Source organism: Gorilla gorilla, chromosome 5 (assembly GCF_029281585.2).
Source record: "Gorilla gorilla gorilla isolate KB3781 chromosome 5, NHGRI_mGorGor1-v2.1_pri, whole genome shotgun sequence".
Lineage (NCBI taxonomy): Eukaryota > Metazoa > Chordata > Mammalia > Primates > Hominidae > Gorilla > Gorilla gorilla.
The window spans coordinates 73,892,839-73,909,151 of record NC_073229.2 but is presented as its reverse complement, the minus strand read 5'-3'; the positions used below and the strand labels follow the sequence as shown (position 1 = coordinate 73,909,151).

Genomic DNA, 16,313 nt, shown 5'->3' with positions numbered 1-16,313 from the left:
TTTGACAAGGGTGAAGTTGAAGAATAGATGATGATATTGTTTAGGCTGGAATGGTTTTTCTTTGTAATTAATTTCAGTTTTATTTTCAGGGTGATCGTGGACTTCCTGGTTTTCCTGGGCTTCATGGCATGCCAGGATCAAAGGTTGAAGAAATCTGTTTCTTTTAAATATAGCAAAGCCATTTTTAAATTCAAATATAAAGTACTTTTATATTACAAATGTGTTATAAATAAATGTTCATATATAATTAGAGATAAAGTAAACAATGGGCTAAGATTAATATTAGTTTATAAAAAACTTTACAAAATTCCCTTTAAAGTTTCCAGTTATAAATATATGATTTTATAGTATTTAAAAATTGATGTTATACTGTATACAAGTTTTCTTAAATATAGGCCTTAAACTATAAGCCTTGTTATAGCATTAAATGTTATTTTTAAAATTTTTCTTTATAAAGCCTGGAAATGAAGGCCTTTTAAAGCAAACTTTAAATTATTTTATTTCTATTTTGTTTTGCTTTTGGCATATTAAACTCTTTTGCTTATAATCTGTATTTTTTCTTTATAAGAAAAATATTCATATTTCTTAAATATTCACTATTTATATTTTGTCTTTTAGGGTGAAATGGGTGCCAAAGGAGACAAAGGATCACCTGGATTTTATGGCAAAAAGGGAAGTATAGATCACACAACAAAGTATTCATATTGAACTTTTAATGTAATGGAAACAGAAAACTTGAATTGCAGTTCTAACCCAGCATTAGAACAGCTAGCTCTGTTCACCCTTCTTAGGGGATTAATTCAGAACAATGAAAAAAGAAAAAAAAGAAAAAAAGAACTGGTGACTGCAGAGTGCTATTATGGTATCCTATAAGATTATGTTGTATTGTTGATCATTCTGAGCTTTTAAAAGATTTACAGGCCGGGTGCGGTGGCTCACGCCTGTAATCCCAGCACTTTGGGAGGCCGAGGCGGGTGGATGATGAAGTCAGGAGTTCAAGACCAGCCTGGCCAACATGGTAAAACCCTGTCTCTACTAAAAATACAAAAAGTAGCTGGGCGTGGTGGTGTGAGCCTGTAGTCCCAGCTGCTCGGGAGGCTAAGGCAGGAGAATCACTTGAACCTGGGAGGCGGAGGTTGCGGAGAGCCAAGATCACGCCACTGCACTCCAGCCTGGGTGACAGAGCAAGACTCCGTCTCAAAAAAAAAAAAAAAAAAAAAAAAAAAAAAAAAAAGATTTACAGATTTACAGTGAGAGATTCCTTAGGAAGCAGTAGCTGCTTAAAAAACGTGTCCACTGAAGGCCGGGCGCAGTGGCTCATAAACGTGTCCACTGAAGGCCGGGCGCAGTGTCTCATGCCTGTAATCCCAGCACTTTGGGAGGCTGAGGTGGGCAGATCACGAGGTCAGGAGATCGAGACCATCCTGGCTAACACGGTGAAACCCCGTCTCTAGTAAAAATACAAAAACAAAATTAGCCAGGAGTGGTAGTGGGCGCCTGTAGTCCCAGCTACTCGGGAGGCTGAGGCAGGAGAATGGCGTGAACCCGGGAGGCGGAGCTTGCAGTGAGTGGAGATTGCACCACTGCACTCCAGCCTGGGCAACAGAGTGAGACTCCGTCTCAAAAACAAACAAACAAAAAACATGTCCACTGAAATTTGATGTTATGGGCCTTTCTAGTTCCTCACACTGAGGGAAGAATATTTAAAATACCCACTGCTTTTTAATTTTGCCAAGATGTTATTTCTATGTTTAGATGCTTGTAATGATAATTCTGCATCTATCAACATTTTTAATGTCTTGATATTGCATCCACTGGGTTGGTAAAATAGTGCTTTGCAGAGTCAACATGAGTTGTAGTTCCATGAGTTTTTACTACATAATGATGTTAACTTAGTAGCTTTTCTATTTAAGTTTTGGTTGGAACTTGAAAACATTATTGTAAAGATTGTGTTTTAAGTGTTTGTTTTCGATACAGGGTGCAAAAGGTGAAAAGGGGAATGCTGGCTTCCCTGGCCTCCCTGGACCTGCTGTGAGTTTGATAGAAAAAAGCTCTTAGTATTTTGCTTTAAATAAAATCTATCTTATAGTATCTGTCTTAAAAGAGAAAAAATTAGTGCAAAAATATATTAAAGCATATGTATTTATTTTTTAGGGAGAACCAGGAAGACATGGAAAGGATGGATTAATGGGTAGTCCTGGTTTCAAGGTATTTACAAAAAAAAAAAAAAAAGGACAAAACAAAAAGATTTTTGTATCTTGTGAGGAAACATAAGAAAAATGTACCAATATTAAAATTTTTTAACATGTGGCATTGGGATAAAATTCATGAGCTAAAAGGTTTTTTACGTGTAATTTAAAAATGCTGCTGAATTTCTTTTGACTTTATTGTGGACTCTTAGGTGTCAGAAGTGAATCATAGGATATTACAAGGTTGAGCTTCTTCAATAAGCCCTTCAGATGGGTTTGTTTGGCAGGTTAGAAGCAGAGGTGCTTTTCTGTGTCTCCCAAAGATTTGAGGTTTCAGTGGGCTGGGAAACTGTCTTCTTAACCCCGGCTTCTTTATCAGTTGTGTGGTATGGGCATGAGAGCATTAGAGTAAGTGGGGAACTGCAAAGTGTCAATAATTCATTGTCTATGAAAAAACTCAAGGGCACATGCCCTTGGGGTGGTCCATTAGCACCATCATATTCTTACAGTTAGGAGTTAGCTGATTTGGATGCCTAAGGAGAAGGTTTGTATAAGCCATCAGAGCTGAAGAGGCCATTTGGTCAAGCATTGGACATAGGGATGTTATCTTGTTTTCTAACGGTCAGTTCTTTGAATCCCAAAGTTGCTCAGAAATTCAGTCCAAATTTTCTTGGTCTGTAGGTGTTTTCTAAAGGAAAAATTATTCATTTATTTGCTTCAAGTGCTATGAAGGTTTTTCAAATATCCATGATTCTTCAAAGAGTATACTTTGAGACAACACTTCCTAAGACAGTAGTAACCTGACTATAAAATATGGGAACCCACTTTAAAGTCCTTGGTTCCTTCTTGTTAATTATGCTTCAGTGGTTTCATATTTTCTCACTTATTTAATTGAACAGATTTTATTGATATTTATTAGAAACTAGACATATAGAGGTGAATAAAGCCATCATGGCTTCTACTCTTACAGAGTTTATAATCTAGACTATGTGAGAGAACACAGACTTTATCTTTGCCTACAACCTAAGCATTCATTTTAATTAATATTTTGTCCTCTGTTAGCATAAATCCATATGCCCCAAGAAATGGGACTATTCTTTTTGGGAGGCAGGAGAGCTTAGAGAATAGAATGGAGTTGGATTTCCAGCTTGCAATGACTTTCTCTAACTAGCTGTATGTTCTCTGGCAAATATTTTGACAGTTTCTATTTCGAAAATAGAGTAAATGTTACCTATCTAGAATGGTATGAAAGGGACTTGAGTAAGACAAATCACCCAGCACAGTTCCTGGCAAAAAATAAGTGTTAAATAAGGAATTAGTTCTTATATTCATTTCCTGATTTGAACACAGCTTTAAGATTCCTTTTTAGTCTTAATCTGGGTAGTATGTGCATTCATGTACCTGCAAATGTAAACATCAGTTCACTGTTTTCTAGCAGCTATATTGCTATATAATTGAAATACCATAAAATTCACCCATTTAATGTGTAGAATTCAATAGTTTTTGTGTATTTACAGAGTTATGAAACCTCATTAGAGTCAATTTTTAGAACATTTTCATTATCCCATAAAGAAACACCATGCCCTACTAAAAATACAAAAAAATTAGCTGGGCGTGGTGGTGGACGCCTGTAGTCCCAGCTACTCAGGAGGCTGAGGCAGGAGAATGGCATGATCCCAGGAGGCGGAGCTTGCAGTGAGCTGAGATGGCGCCACTGCACGCCAGCCTGGGCAACACAGCCAGACTCCATCTCAAAGAAAAAAAAAAAAAAGAAGCAACATGCTCATGTAGTGGTCACTCCCCATTTCTCAACAAGCTACTACCTGTACATTAAACCCTTGGCAACTATTACTCTGTTTTCAGTCTCTGCAGATTTGTGTATTCTGGACATTTCATATAAATGGAAACATGTAATATATGGCCTTTTGTTCTTTCAATTACCATGACATTTTTGTGGGTCATTCATGCTTTGGCTTGTATCGGTAGTACTTCATTCCTTTTTAATGCTAATAGTATTTTATTGTAGGAATATATCACTATGTTCAACATTTTGAGGTCAGTTCACTCTTGATATTTGCCTTCCTTATAGGTTCATACCACCCTTCATATTTGACCTTTGTTATGTCTCCTATTTTCTCATTAGCATGGGTCTCCTAAAAACAATGAAGTTTTTCTGTATTGTCTGTTTGTAAATTTTTAATGGAAACATTCATGAATTGAAAAAAAAAGCTATTTTTTTTTGTTTAAATTATTTTTAACAACAGTTTTAGGTTTATAGCAAAATTGAATGGAAAGTGCAGCATATTCCCACACATCCCCTGCCACTTCCCAACCCTGTACACAGGCTCTCCCATGATCAACATCTCCACCAGAGTAGTACATTTGTTACAATTGACACATCACTATTACCCAAGGTTCATAGTTTATATAGTTAGAGTTAATTCTTGGTATTGTACACTTGACAAATATATACATATATATATGTATATGTGTGTGTGTGTGTATATATATATATATATATACACACACATGACAAAAATAACCTTGTAGTATCATAGACAATAGTTTCACTCCCTTAAAAATCCTGTGGGCTCTACCTTTTGATCCTTTCTTCTCTTCAACCACTCACAACCATTGATCTTTTTACTCTCTCCAGAGTTTTTCCTTTTTCAGGATATCATATAGTTGGAATGATACATTATGTAGCCTTTTCGGATTGGCTTCTTGCTCTTAAGAATATGCATTTAAAGTTCCCCCATGTCTTTTCATAGTTTGATGGCTACCCTTCCCAGCCTCTGTAACCATCCTTCTACCCTCTATGCCATGAGTTCAATTGTTTTGATTATTAGTTCCCACAAATACATGAGAACATGTGATGTTTGTCTTTCTGTTCCTGGCTTATTTCACTTAGCATAATGATCTCTAGTTTGATCCATGTTGTTGCAAATGACTGGATCTCATTGATTTTTATGGCTGAATAGTGCTCCATTGTGTGTATGTGCCACATTTTCTTCATTCATCTGTTGATGGATACTTAGGTGACTTCCAAATCTTAGCCATTGTAAGTGCTGCCAGAAACACAGAAGTGCAGATATCCCTTTAATATGCTGATTTCCTTTCTTCTTTTGGGTACATACCCAGCAGTGGGATTGCTGGATCATATGGTAGCTCCATTTTTAGTTTTTTTTTTTTTTAAATTGAGACAGAGTTTCGCTCTTGTTGCCCAGGCTGGAGTGCAATGGCATGATCTCAGCTCACTGCAACCTCTGCCTCCTGGGTTCAAGCAATTCTCCTGCCTCAGCTTCCCAAGTAGCAGGGATTACAGGCAACTGCCACGATGCCCGGCTAATTTTTGTATTTTTAGTAGAGACATTTCGGCATGTTGACAAGGCTGGTCTCGAATTCCTGACCTCAGGCGATCCACCCTCCTTGGCCTCCCAAAAGTTCTGGGATTACAGGCATGAGCCACTGCGCCTAACCCATTTTCAGGTTTTTTGAGGAATCTTCAAACTGTCCTTCACAGTGGTTGTACTAATTTACATTCCCACCAACAGTGTAGAAGTGTTCCCTTTTCTCCACATCCTCACCAGCATTTGTTATTGTTTGCCTTTTGGATAGAAGCCATTTTAACTGGAGAAAGATGATATCTCATTTTAGTTTTGATTTGCATTTCTTTGATTATCAATGATGAACATCTTTTCATATGCCTGTTTGCCATTTGTATGTCTTCTTTTGAGTAATGTCTATTCAAATATTTTGCCCATCTTTTGATAAGATTATTGGATTTTTTTTCTATAGAGTCCTTTGAAATTTTTGTATTTTCTGATTACTAATCTCTTGTCAGATGGGTAGTTCGCAAATATTTTCTTGAATTTCATGGACTATCTCTTCACTTTGTTGATTGTATACTTTTCTGTGCAGAAGCTTTTCAACATGATTTGTCCATGTTTACTTGGGTTACCTATGGTTGTAAGGTATTGCTCAAGAAATCTTTTCTGAGATCAATGTCCTGGAGATTTCCCCCCAATGTTTTTCTGTAGTAGTTTCATAGTTTGAGGTCTTAGATTTAAGTCTTTAGTCAATTTTGATTTGATTTTTGTATATGCCAGGAGATAGGGGTCTAGTTTCATTGTTCTGCATAGGAACATCCAGTGTTCCTAGCACCATTTCTTGAAGAAACTGTCTTTTCCCTAGTGTATGTTCTCAGAATCTTTGTCAAAAATGAGCTCACTGTAGGCATGTAGATTTGTTTCTGGGTTCTCTGTTCTGTTTCATTGGTCTTTGTATCTGTTTGTATGCCAGTACCATGTTGTTTTGATTAATATAGGTCTGTACTATAATTTGATGTCGGGTAATGTAATTCCTCCACTTTTATTCCTTATGCTTAGGATAGCTGTGGCTATTCTGGGTCTTTGGTGATTCCATATAAATTATAGGATTGGTTTTTGTATGTTTCTGAAGAATGTCATAGGTATTTTGATAGGAAGTTCATTGAATCTGTAAATTCCTTTGGTAGTATGGACATTTAAACATAAATATTGATTCTTCAAACCCATGAACATGAAATATTTTTTTATTTTTTGGTGTCCTCTTCAATTTCTTTCATTAGTGTTTTATAACTTTCATTGTAGAGATCTTTCAATTCTTTGGTTAATTCTTAGATATTTAATTTTATTTGTGACTATTGTAAATGGGATTACTTTTTAAATTTCTATTTCAGATTGTTCACCATTGGCATATAGAGATGCTACTGATTTTTGTATGTTGACTTTGTATCCTGCAACTTTACCAAATTTATCAGTTTAATAGTTTGTTGGTGGAGTCTTTAGGTTTTTCTAAATAAAAGATTATATCATCAGCAAACAAGGATAATTTTATTTCTCCCTTTCCAATTTGGATGCCTTTTATAACTTTCTCTTGTCTGATTTCTCTAGCTAGGACTTCCAGTACTATGTTGAATAAGAGTGGTGACAATGGACATCCTGTCATGTTTCAGATCTTACAGGAAAGGCTTTTATTTTTTTGTCCCCATTCAGTGTGATGCTAGCTGTGGGTTTGTCATAGATGGCCTTTATTATGTTGAGGTGTGTTCCTTCTATATCTACTTTTTTGAGGATTTTTATCATGAAGAGATATTTAATTTTATCAAATGCTTTGTCAGCATCAATTGAAATGATCATATGGTTATCTTTCATTCTGTTGATATGATGTATCATATTGATTGATTTGCATACATTTAACCATTCTTTTATCCCAGCGATGAATCCCACTTGGTTGTTGTGATGAATGATCTTTCTAATATATTGTTGAATTTGGTTTGTTAGTATTTTGTTGAAGATTTTTGCATCAATATTCATCAGAGATATTGGCCTGTAGTTTTGTTTTGTGGTATGTTTTTGTCTGGTTTGGTGTCAGGGTAATACTGGCCTCGTAGAAAGAGTTTGGAAGTATTCCTTCTTCCTCTATTTTTCAGAATAGTTTGAGTAGGATTGGTATTAGTTCTTTAAATGTTGGGTCAAATCCAGCAGTGAAGCCATTAGGTCCCAGGCTTTTCTTTACTGGAAGGCTTTTTATGACAGTTTGCATCTTGTTACTTGTTATTGGTCCTTTCAGGTTTTGGATTTCTTCCTGGTTTAATCTCAGTAGGTTTTATGTATCTAGGAGTTTGTCCATTTCATGTATATTTTCCAATTTATTGGCATATAGTTGCTCATAGTAGCCGCTAATGATCCTTTGAATTTCTGCAGTATCATTTATAATATCTCCTTTCTCATTTCTGACTGTATTTTATTTGGGTATCCTTTTTTATTTTCTCGGTTACACTGGCTAAAAATTTGTTAATTTTGTTTGTCTTTTCAAAAAAACCAACTTTTTGTTTCATTGATCTTTGTGCTTTTAAATTTCAATTTCATTGATATCTGCTCTGATCTTTATTATTTCTTTTCTTCTACTAATTTTGGGTTTGGTTTGCCCTTGCTTTTCTAATTCTTTAAGATGAATTGTTAGATTGCTTATTTGAAGTTTTTTTCTCTTTTTTGATGTAGATACTTAGAGCTATAAACTTCCATCTTACTAATGTTTTTGCTGTATCCCATAGATTTTGGTATGCTGTGTTTCCATGATTACTTGCTTCAAGAATTTTTTCAATTTTCTTCTTAATTTCTTCATTGACTCACTGGGCATTCAGGAGCATATTGTTTAATTTCCATGTATTTGTATAGTTTCCAAAATACCTCTTGTTATTGATTTTTAGCTTTATTATATTATCATCAGAGAAGATGCTTGATATTATTCCATTTTTGGAATGTTTGAAGACTTGTTTTGTGACCTAACCTATGGTCTGTCTTTGAGAATAATCCACATGCTAAGAAAACAATTTATATTCTGCAGCTCTTGGATAAAATGTTCTGTAAATATCTATTTGATTCGTTTGGTCTGTAGTGCAGATTAAGTCTAATGTTTCTTTGTTGATTTTCTATCTGGAAAATCTGTCCAATGCTGAAAATGGAATGATGAAGTCTCCAGCTATTATTGTATTGGGGTCTATCACTCTCTTTAGCTCTAATAATATTTCCTTGATATATCTGGATGCTTGGGTGTTAGGTGCATTTAAAATTGTTATATCCTCTGCTGAATTAACCCCTTTATCATTGTATAGAGACCCTTTTCTCTTAGTTTTTGACTTGAAAGCCATTGTGTCTGACATAAATATAGCTAGTCCTGTTCTTTTTTGGTTTCTGTTGGCATGGAATATCTTTTTCCATCCCTTTATTTTTAGTCTATGTGTGTCTTTATAGGTGAAGTGTGTTTACTGTAGGCGATAGATCAATGGGTCTTGTTTTTTCATCCAGTCAGCCAGTCTATGTCTTTTGATTGGAGAGTTCAGTTCATTTACATTAAATGTTATTATTTATAAGTAAGGACCTACTCCTGTTATGTTGTTATTTGTTTTCTGGTTGTATTTTGGTCTTCCCTTCCTTCTTTCTTTCATTCCTATTGTCCTCTAGTGAAGATGATTTTCTCTGGTGATATAACTTAGTTTCTTGCTTTTTATTTTTTGTGTATTCATTGTATGTATTTATGAGCCTTACAGATATTATTTTATAACCCATTATTTTAAACTGATAACAACTTAATGCTATTTGCATAAACAAACAAGCAAAAAGAAAACTAATAAAAACTTGCCTTAACTTTGTGCCCCTGGTTTTTAACTTTTTATTGTTTCAATTTATATTTTATTGTACTGATTATGTTTTTTAAAGTTGTTATAGTTATTATTTTTGATTGGTTCATTATTTAGTCTTTCTATTTACGATAAGAGGAATTTACACACCACAGTAACAGTGTATAATATTCCGTGTTTTTCTGTGTGCTTATTATTACCAGTAAGTTTTTTACCTTCAGATGATTATTTATTGCTCATTAATGTTCTTTTCTTTCTGTTTAAAGTACTGCCTTTAGCATTTCTTGTATGGTGGGTCTGGTATTGATGAAATCACTCATCTATTGTTTGTCCGGGAAAGCCTGTCTTTCTCCTTCATGTTGAAGGATATTTTTGTGGATATACTATACTAGGGTAAAGTTTTTTTTTTTTTTTTTTTTTTTTTTACCTTTGGCACTTTAAAAATGTCATGCATCATGCTACTCTCTCCTGGCCTGTAAGCCTTCCACTGAAAAGTCTGATACCAGACATATTGGAGCTCCATTGTATGTTATTTATTTATTTTTGTCTTTTGCTGCTTCTAGGATCCTTTCTTTATCCTTGACCTTGTAGAGTTTGATTATTAAATGTCTTCAGGTAGTCTTTGGGTTAAATCTGCTTGGTGTTCTATAGCCTTCAAGTACTTGGATATTGATATCTTTCTCTAGGTTTGGGAAGTTCTCTGTTAACCCTTTGAATAAAGTTTCTACCTCCTATCTCTTTCTCTACCTCATCTTTAAGGCCAATAACTCTTAGATTTGCCCTTTTGAGACTATTTTCTAGATCCTGTAGGCATACTCTATCATTTATTATTATTTGTCTCTTCTGTTTATTTCCAAAGTCTATCTTCAAGCTCACCAATTATTTCTTCTGCTTGATTCATTATGCTATTAAAGGACTCTGATACATTCTTCAGTATGCTAATTGCATTTTTCAGCTCCAGAATTTCTGCTTTGTTTCTTTGTAATTATTTCAATTTCTTTGTGAAATTTATCTAATATAATTCTGAATTCCTTCTCTGCATATGTTGAATTTTTTACAGTTTTCTCAACACACCTATTTTGAATTCTTTGTCTTAAAGGTCACATATTTCTGTTTCTCTAGAATTGATTCCTGGTGTCTTACTTAGTTGATTTGGTGAGGTCATGTTTTCCTGAATGGTGTTGATGCTAGTAGATGTTCTTCAGTGTCTGGGCATTGAAGAGTTAGGTCTTTATTGTAGTGTTCACTGTCTGGGCTTATTTGTAGTCATCCTTCTTGGGAAGCTTTTCCAGTTATCTGAAAGGACTTGGCTGTTGTGATCTAAGCTGTTTCTGCTTTAGGGTACACCCCAAGCCCAGTAACATTGTGGTTCTTGCAGACTTGTAGAGGTACCACCTTGATTGTCTTGAACAAAGTCTGGGAGAATTCTCTGGATTACCAGGCAGAGATTCTTTTTCTCTTCCCTTACTTTCTCCCAAACATACAGAATCTTTGTCTCTGTTCTGATACACCTAAAGCTGGGGATGGAGTGATACAAGCACCCCTGTAACCACCACCACTATGCTCTGGGTCAGATCTGAAGCCAGCACAGCACTGGGTCTCACCCAATGTCTGCTCTGACCACTCTCTGGCTGCTGCCTATGTTCATTCAAGGCCCTATGACCCTACAATCAGCAGGTGGCAAAGCCAGCCAGGCCTATGTCTTTCCCTTCAGGATGGTGAGGTCCACCAACCCCCGAATGGGTCCAGAAGTTCCATCTTGGAGTCAGGGACTAGAGTCAAAAGCCTTAGATGTCTACCTGGTATACTGTTGTGTTGCAGCAGAGCTGGCACTTAAACCACAAGACGCAGTCCTTCTCACTTTTTTCTCTCCTTTCAAAGGCAGAGGAGCCTCACTTCATATCCACCACCACCCCTAGCCATGAGGAGTACTGCCAGATGACCACTGAAGTTTCTTTGAGCCCCAAAGTCTCATAAGTCAGCTTGTGGTGAATGCTGCCTGGCCTGGGACTCACTCTTTAGGGCAGTGGGATCCCTTGTGGCCCAAGGCAGGTCCAGAAATGCTGTCTAAGACTCGAGTCCTGGAATTGGAGACCTCAAGACTCTGCTTGGTGCTCTACTTCCCTGTGGCAGTGTTGGTACCTAAGGTGTAATACAGAGTTTCCTTTAATTTTCCCTTTGCTTGTCTCAAGCAGAAGGAGTTTTACCCCATAGCCACCACAGCTTGAGGCTGAGTCTCACATGAAGCCAACAAGTCTCAGAGGTTCACCAAGGCCCTTGGTGTAGTACATAGGTATCGCTGCTAGTTATTCAGGGCCCAAGGGCTCTTCAGTTAACAGGTGATGAATGCTGGCAGGACTGCATCCTTTCCTTCAAGGCAGTGGGTTTACTTCTGGCCCAGGGTGTGTCTAGAAATGTCAGAAATGTCTAGAAATGAGCTAGGGCCTGGAAAGGGGGCCTCTCGACTCTGGCCAGTACCCTATCCTGCTGTGGCTGAGCTGGTATTCAAGATACAAGACAAAGTCCTCTTCACTCTTTCCTCTCCTCTCCTCAAGGATAATAGAAGGAAGGGGTCTCTTTTGGAGCCTTGAGCTTTGCAGTCTGGGGTTAGGAGAAGGATGCTGTCAACACTCTCTTGGCTGCCCCAGTGTGGGTCTCAGTATGTTGTGTGCCTCCCCAGTCTACTGTCTCTGGGCCTAGTTCAGCACTAGGATTCTTTTATGAGTTGCAGACATTATGGCCTAGGCTCCCTTTCAAGTTTACTTGGAGACTGAAGCGCTTTGGCCCTTGGTGGTGAGGTTTACAGGCACTCAAGTTCAGACCACTGGGATGGGTAATTCTCCTTTGGCTGGGGCTGGTTTAAATGCTTCCTCTGGGCCTAGCGCCGTGACTCATGCCTGTAATCCCAGCACTTTGGGAGGCCAAGGCGGGTGGATCACCTGAGGTCAGGAGTTTGAGACCAGCCTGACCAACATGGAGAAACCCCGTCTCCACTAAAAATACAAAATTAGCCGGGCATGGCGGTGCATGCCTCTAATCCCAGCTACTTGGGAGGCTGAGGCAGGAGAATCGGTTGAACCTGGGAGGCGGAGGTTGCAGTGAGCTGAAATCACGCCATTGCACTCCAGTCTGGCCAACAAGAGCGAAACTCCGTCTCAAAAAAAAAAAGAAAAAAAAAAAGCTTCTTCTGTGGGCAGGCATCAGTTGAGTTCGGTCTGGTTTTCCTTTCTGCTTTAACAGGAGAGCACTGGTTTCAGTGGTTCACAATTGTTGTGTTCTCCCTTCATTAGCACCCAGAAATGCTTTCCACTCCATGCTGCCTCTGCTGGGGAAGGGGAAGGGGTGGCATCGGTAATTCAGGATTGTTTTTTCTCTCTCTTCAGTGCCTCTTTCAGCAATGTGGAGTTAAAACCAGGTACTGTGAGTGCTCACCTGATTTTTGGTTCTTTGAAGGTGTTTTTTCTTTGTAGATAATTGTTAACTTGGTGTTCTTGCTGGGAGGGGGTGACAATGGGTGGAGCTTTCTACTCCATCTTGCTTGCCTCCCTCCTGATTTATTTTGAATTAATTTATATGTATGGTATGAGATAAAAATCAGGTCTCATTGTTTTCCCATATGGAGATTCAGTTATTCTAGCACCATTTATTGAAGACTATCATTTCCCTTTGAATTACATTAGAACGTTTGCCAAATATGATTTGATCAATATGTGGGAAACTATTTTTAGATTCTCAATTCCATTCCACTAATTTATACCCATATTCTTTCCTCAACAATGCAGTCTTAATTATTATAGCTTTAAAATAAACCTTGAAATTGTGTGGTGTAAATACTCTAATTTTTTTTTTTTAGAAATCATAATGGATATTATAGATTTACATGAATTCCATATTATTTTTAGTATCAGTTTTAAAATTTTTACCAAGAGAGCCTGTGGGATGTGTTAAAGTTTTTTCTTTTTCTTTTTTTTTGAGACAGAGTCTCACCCTTGTCACCCAGGCTGAAGTGCAATGGCACGATCTTGGCTCACTGCAACCTCTGCCTTCCAGGTTCAAGCCATTCTCCTGCCTCAGCCTCCTGAGTAGCTGGGATTACAGGCACCTGCCACCATGCATGGCTAATTTTTTTTTTTTTGTATTTTTAGTAGAGACGGGATTTCACCATGTTGGCCAGGCTGGTCTCAAACTACTGACCTCAGGTGATTCACCCACCTCAGATTCCCAAAGTGCTGGGATTACAGGCATGAGCCACCATGCCTGGCCAAAGTTTTTAGTGTGGAATAATTGTAGATTGCAGAAAAGTTGCAAATATAGCAGAGAATTCCTCTACCCTTTATCCAACTTCTGTTGAAGTTAACATTTTATATTACTATGGTATATTTGTCAAAACTAAGAAACCAATATTGGCACATTACTGTCAACTGGACTCCATACTTTATTTGGGTTTCATTAGTTTTTCTACTAATGTAATTTTTCTGTGCCAGGATCCAGTCCAGGATACCACATTACATTTATTTGTCATGCCTTCCTATTTCCCACTGATCTGTGATAGTTTATCAGTCATTTCTTGTCTGTCATGACTTTGATGGTTTTGAAGAGTATTGACCAGGTATTTTGTAGAATATCACTCAGTTTGAGTTTGTTTCATGCTTTCCTCATGATTAGATTTGGATTATAGTTTTTTTTTTTTTTTTGGAAAAGGATAACAGAGGGTTCAAGTGCCCTTTTTATCAAATCAGAATGTACATGCTACCCAGATGAAAATTCATTGGTGATACTAATGATGATCACCTGTTTTATAGTATTTAGAAGCTTTCTTACTACTTTTTCATCCCATATTCTGTTCTTTGGAAGCAAGTCACCAAATTCAAGCCCTACTCAAGGTGGGGTGTAGACGTAAGCTCCAAATCTTAGAGGGAAGAGCATCTTCATGTCTCTAAATTTATTTGGGGAGAGTTGCCATCTTAACAATATTGAATTTTTCAATCCATGAACATGGTATATTGTTTCACTTATGTGAGTTTTCTTTATTTTATCTCAGCAAAGTTTCATAGTTTTCAGATCTTGTAAGTCTTCTGTTAAGTTCATATCTAAGTATTTTATTGTATTTCTTCATACTCATAAATAGACTTTGAAAAATTTTTCAGTTTGTTGCTAGCATATGGAAATATTATTAGTTTTGGTATATTGATTGTATATCCTACAATCTTGTTAAATTCACTTATTAGTTCCTGCAACTTTTTTTGTTGATTTCTCAGGTTTTTCTACATAGATGATTATATTGACTACAAATAAAGACAGTTTTCTTCTTCTATACTAATTTATATGAAATTTATTTATTTTAATAGTTTTATTCACTAAACAAGCCCTCAATACAATAACAAATAGAAGGGATAAAAGCACATATTTTTGCCTTGCTTCTGACCTTAGGTAGAAACCATCAGTCTTTTAACATTGAATGTTAGTTGTTGGTTTTACATAAAAGCCCTGCATCAGGATGAGAAAATTCCCTTTTATTCCCAGTCTATTGAGAGTTTTCTTTTAAAATGTCATGATTAGATGTTGACTTTTGCAAAAAAAAAAAAAAAAAAAACAAGCTTTTTCTGCCTTCACTGACTTGATTATATAATTTTCCTCTCATATTTTCTTAATATACAACATTGATTTTTGTATGTTACACTAATTTTGCATTATTGGGATAAACCACAATTGGTTATCTTATAATATTCTTTTTATACATTACTGGATTCAATTTGCAAATGTTTTATTTCATATTATTTGTGTCTATGTTCATGGATGATTTTGATCAGCAGTTTTCTTTTTCGTGATATTTTTGTCCAGCTTTAATATCAAAACAATACTGGCTTTTCTTTTCTGAAAGCATTTGTGTAGTGTTAGTGTCATTTCTTCTTTATATGTTTGGTAGAATTCACCAGTGAAACACTCTGGGCCTGAGCTTTGCAGGTGTGTTGTGTGTCTAAGGAACATTTTAATTAATAATACACCTATTTAGATTTTATCTTTCTTCTTGAGAAACCTTCAGCAATTTGTACCTTTCAGTGAATTTGTCCATATCATTTAACTTGCAAATTTCTTGGCATATTTTGTTTACAATATTGCCTTATTCTTGTCCTTTTAATGTCTGTAGGTTTTTAGTAATGTCCTTTATTTCATTCCTGATATTATTTTGTAATGATAATTTCTTATTGATACTTTACAATTGAAATCAAGCACTGCAGAATATTTCCTACTCTTCCCCTCTGTCATTTGAGCCTGGTTCTTTTTGTTCTTGGATAATTTTCTCTTATTTTTTCCCATGGGAATTTGTCTGTTTAAGCATTCTTTCTCTCATAGGGTCAATAATAATAAGCTTCACTCTCCTAGGGAACTATTATTTCATCTATATTTTTCAAGTGACTTGTATAAAATTGTGCAAGTTCCTCTCATGATTTTTAAAAAGTTTTCTCTGTTTTAATGATTATTCTCCCTTGGTCATCATTTCTTACTTTGAATACATATGCTTTCACTCTCTACTTTTCTTTTTTTTACTTTTGTATGTTTCTGGTTTCCCTCCTGTGTTGGATTTTTTCAAAGATCCAACATTGTAATTTAATTTTTGACTTCATTAAATTTTTGTTTTTTACTTTTATCCTATTTTATTTCTTTATTCTTTTTTCCTACATTTTTTCTAGCTTTTGCAATTGAGAATTGAATTCATTTACATTCGTTTTTTGTTATTTTTTACTAAGTAGTTAAACTGAATATTTTTCTCATCTTTGTTTTAAGTTGTATCCCCTTGATTCTGATATGCAATGTTTTCATTAACTTTTTTTAAAATAAGTTTTGTAATTCTAGTTTTTCTCTGTTTCCTAAGAGTTGTTTAAAGAGTTAAAAGTCTTTTTAGGGTGAAAATCCTTTTATTTAGATTTTGTTGCTAATTT

General features: G+C 36.0%; 1 protein-coding gene across 4 annotated transcripts in view; it reads left to right on the top strand.

Moving 5' to 3' along the window:
- Positions 1 to 16,313, top strand: part of COL21A1 (collagen type XXI alpha 1 chain) — a 189,281-nt gene that overhangs the window by 121,581 nt on the left and 51,387 nt on the right. For 2 of the 4 annotated variants that reach the window (XM_063707667.1, XM_063707669.1), the window contains 4 exons: positions 90 to 143; positions 619 to 674; positions 1,980 to 2,031; positions 2,155 to 2,208. In XM_063707667.1, the coding sequence (XP_063563737.1) occupies positions 90 to 143; positions 619 to 674; positions 1,980 to 2,031; positions 2,155 to 2,208 (216 nt within the window). Of the gene's footprint in view, positions 1 to 89; positions 144 to 618; positions 675 to 720; positions 1,019 to 1,977; positions 2,032 to 2,154; positions 2,209 to 16,313 lie in introns of those variants that run through there. The other 2 variants (XM_063707668.1, XM_055390334.2) reach the window with 2 other exon arrangements.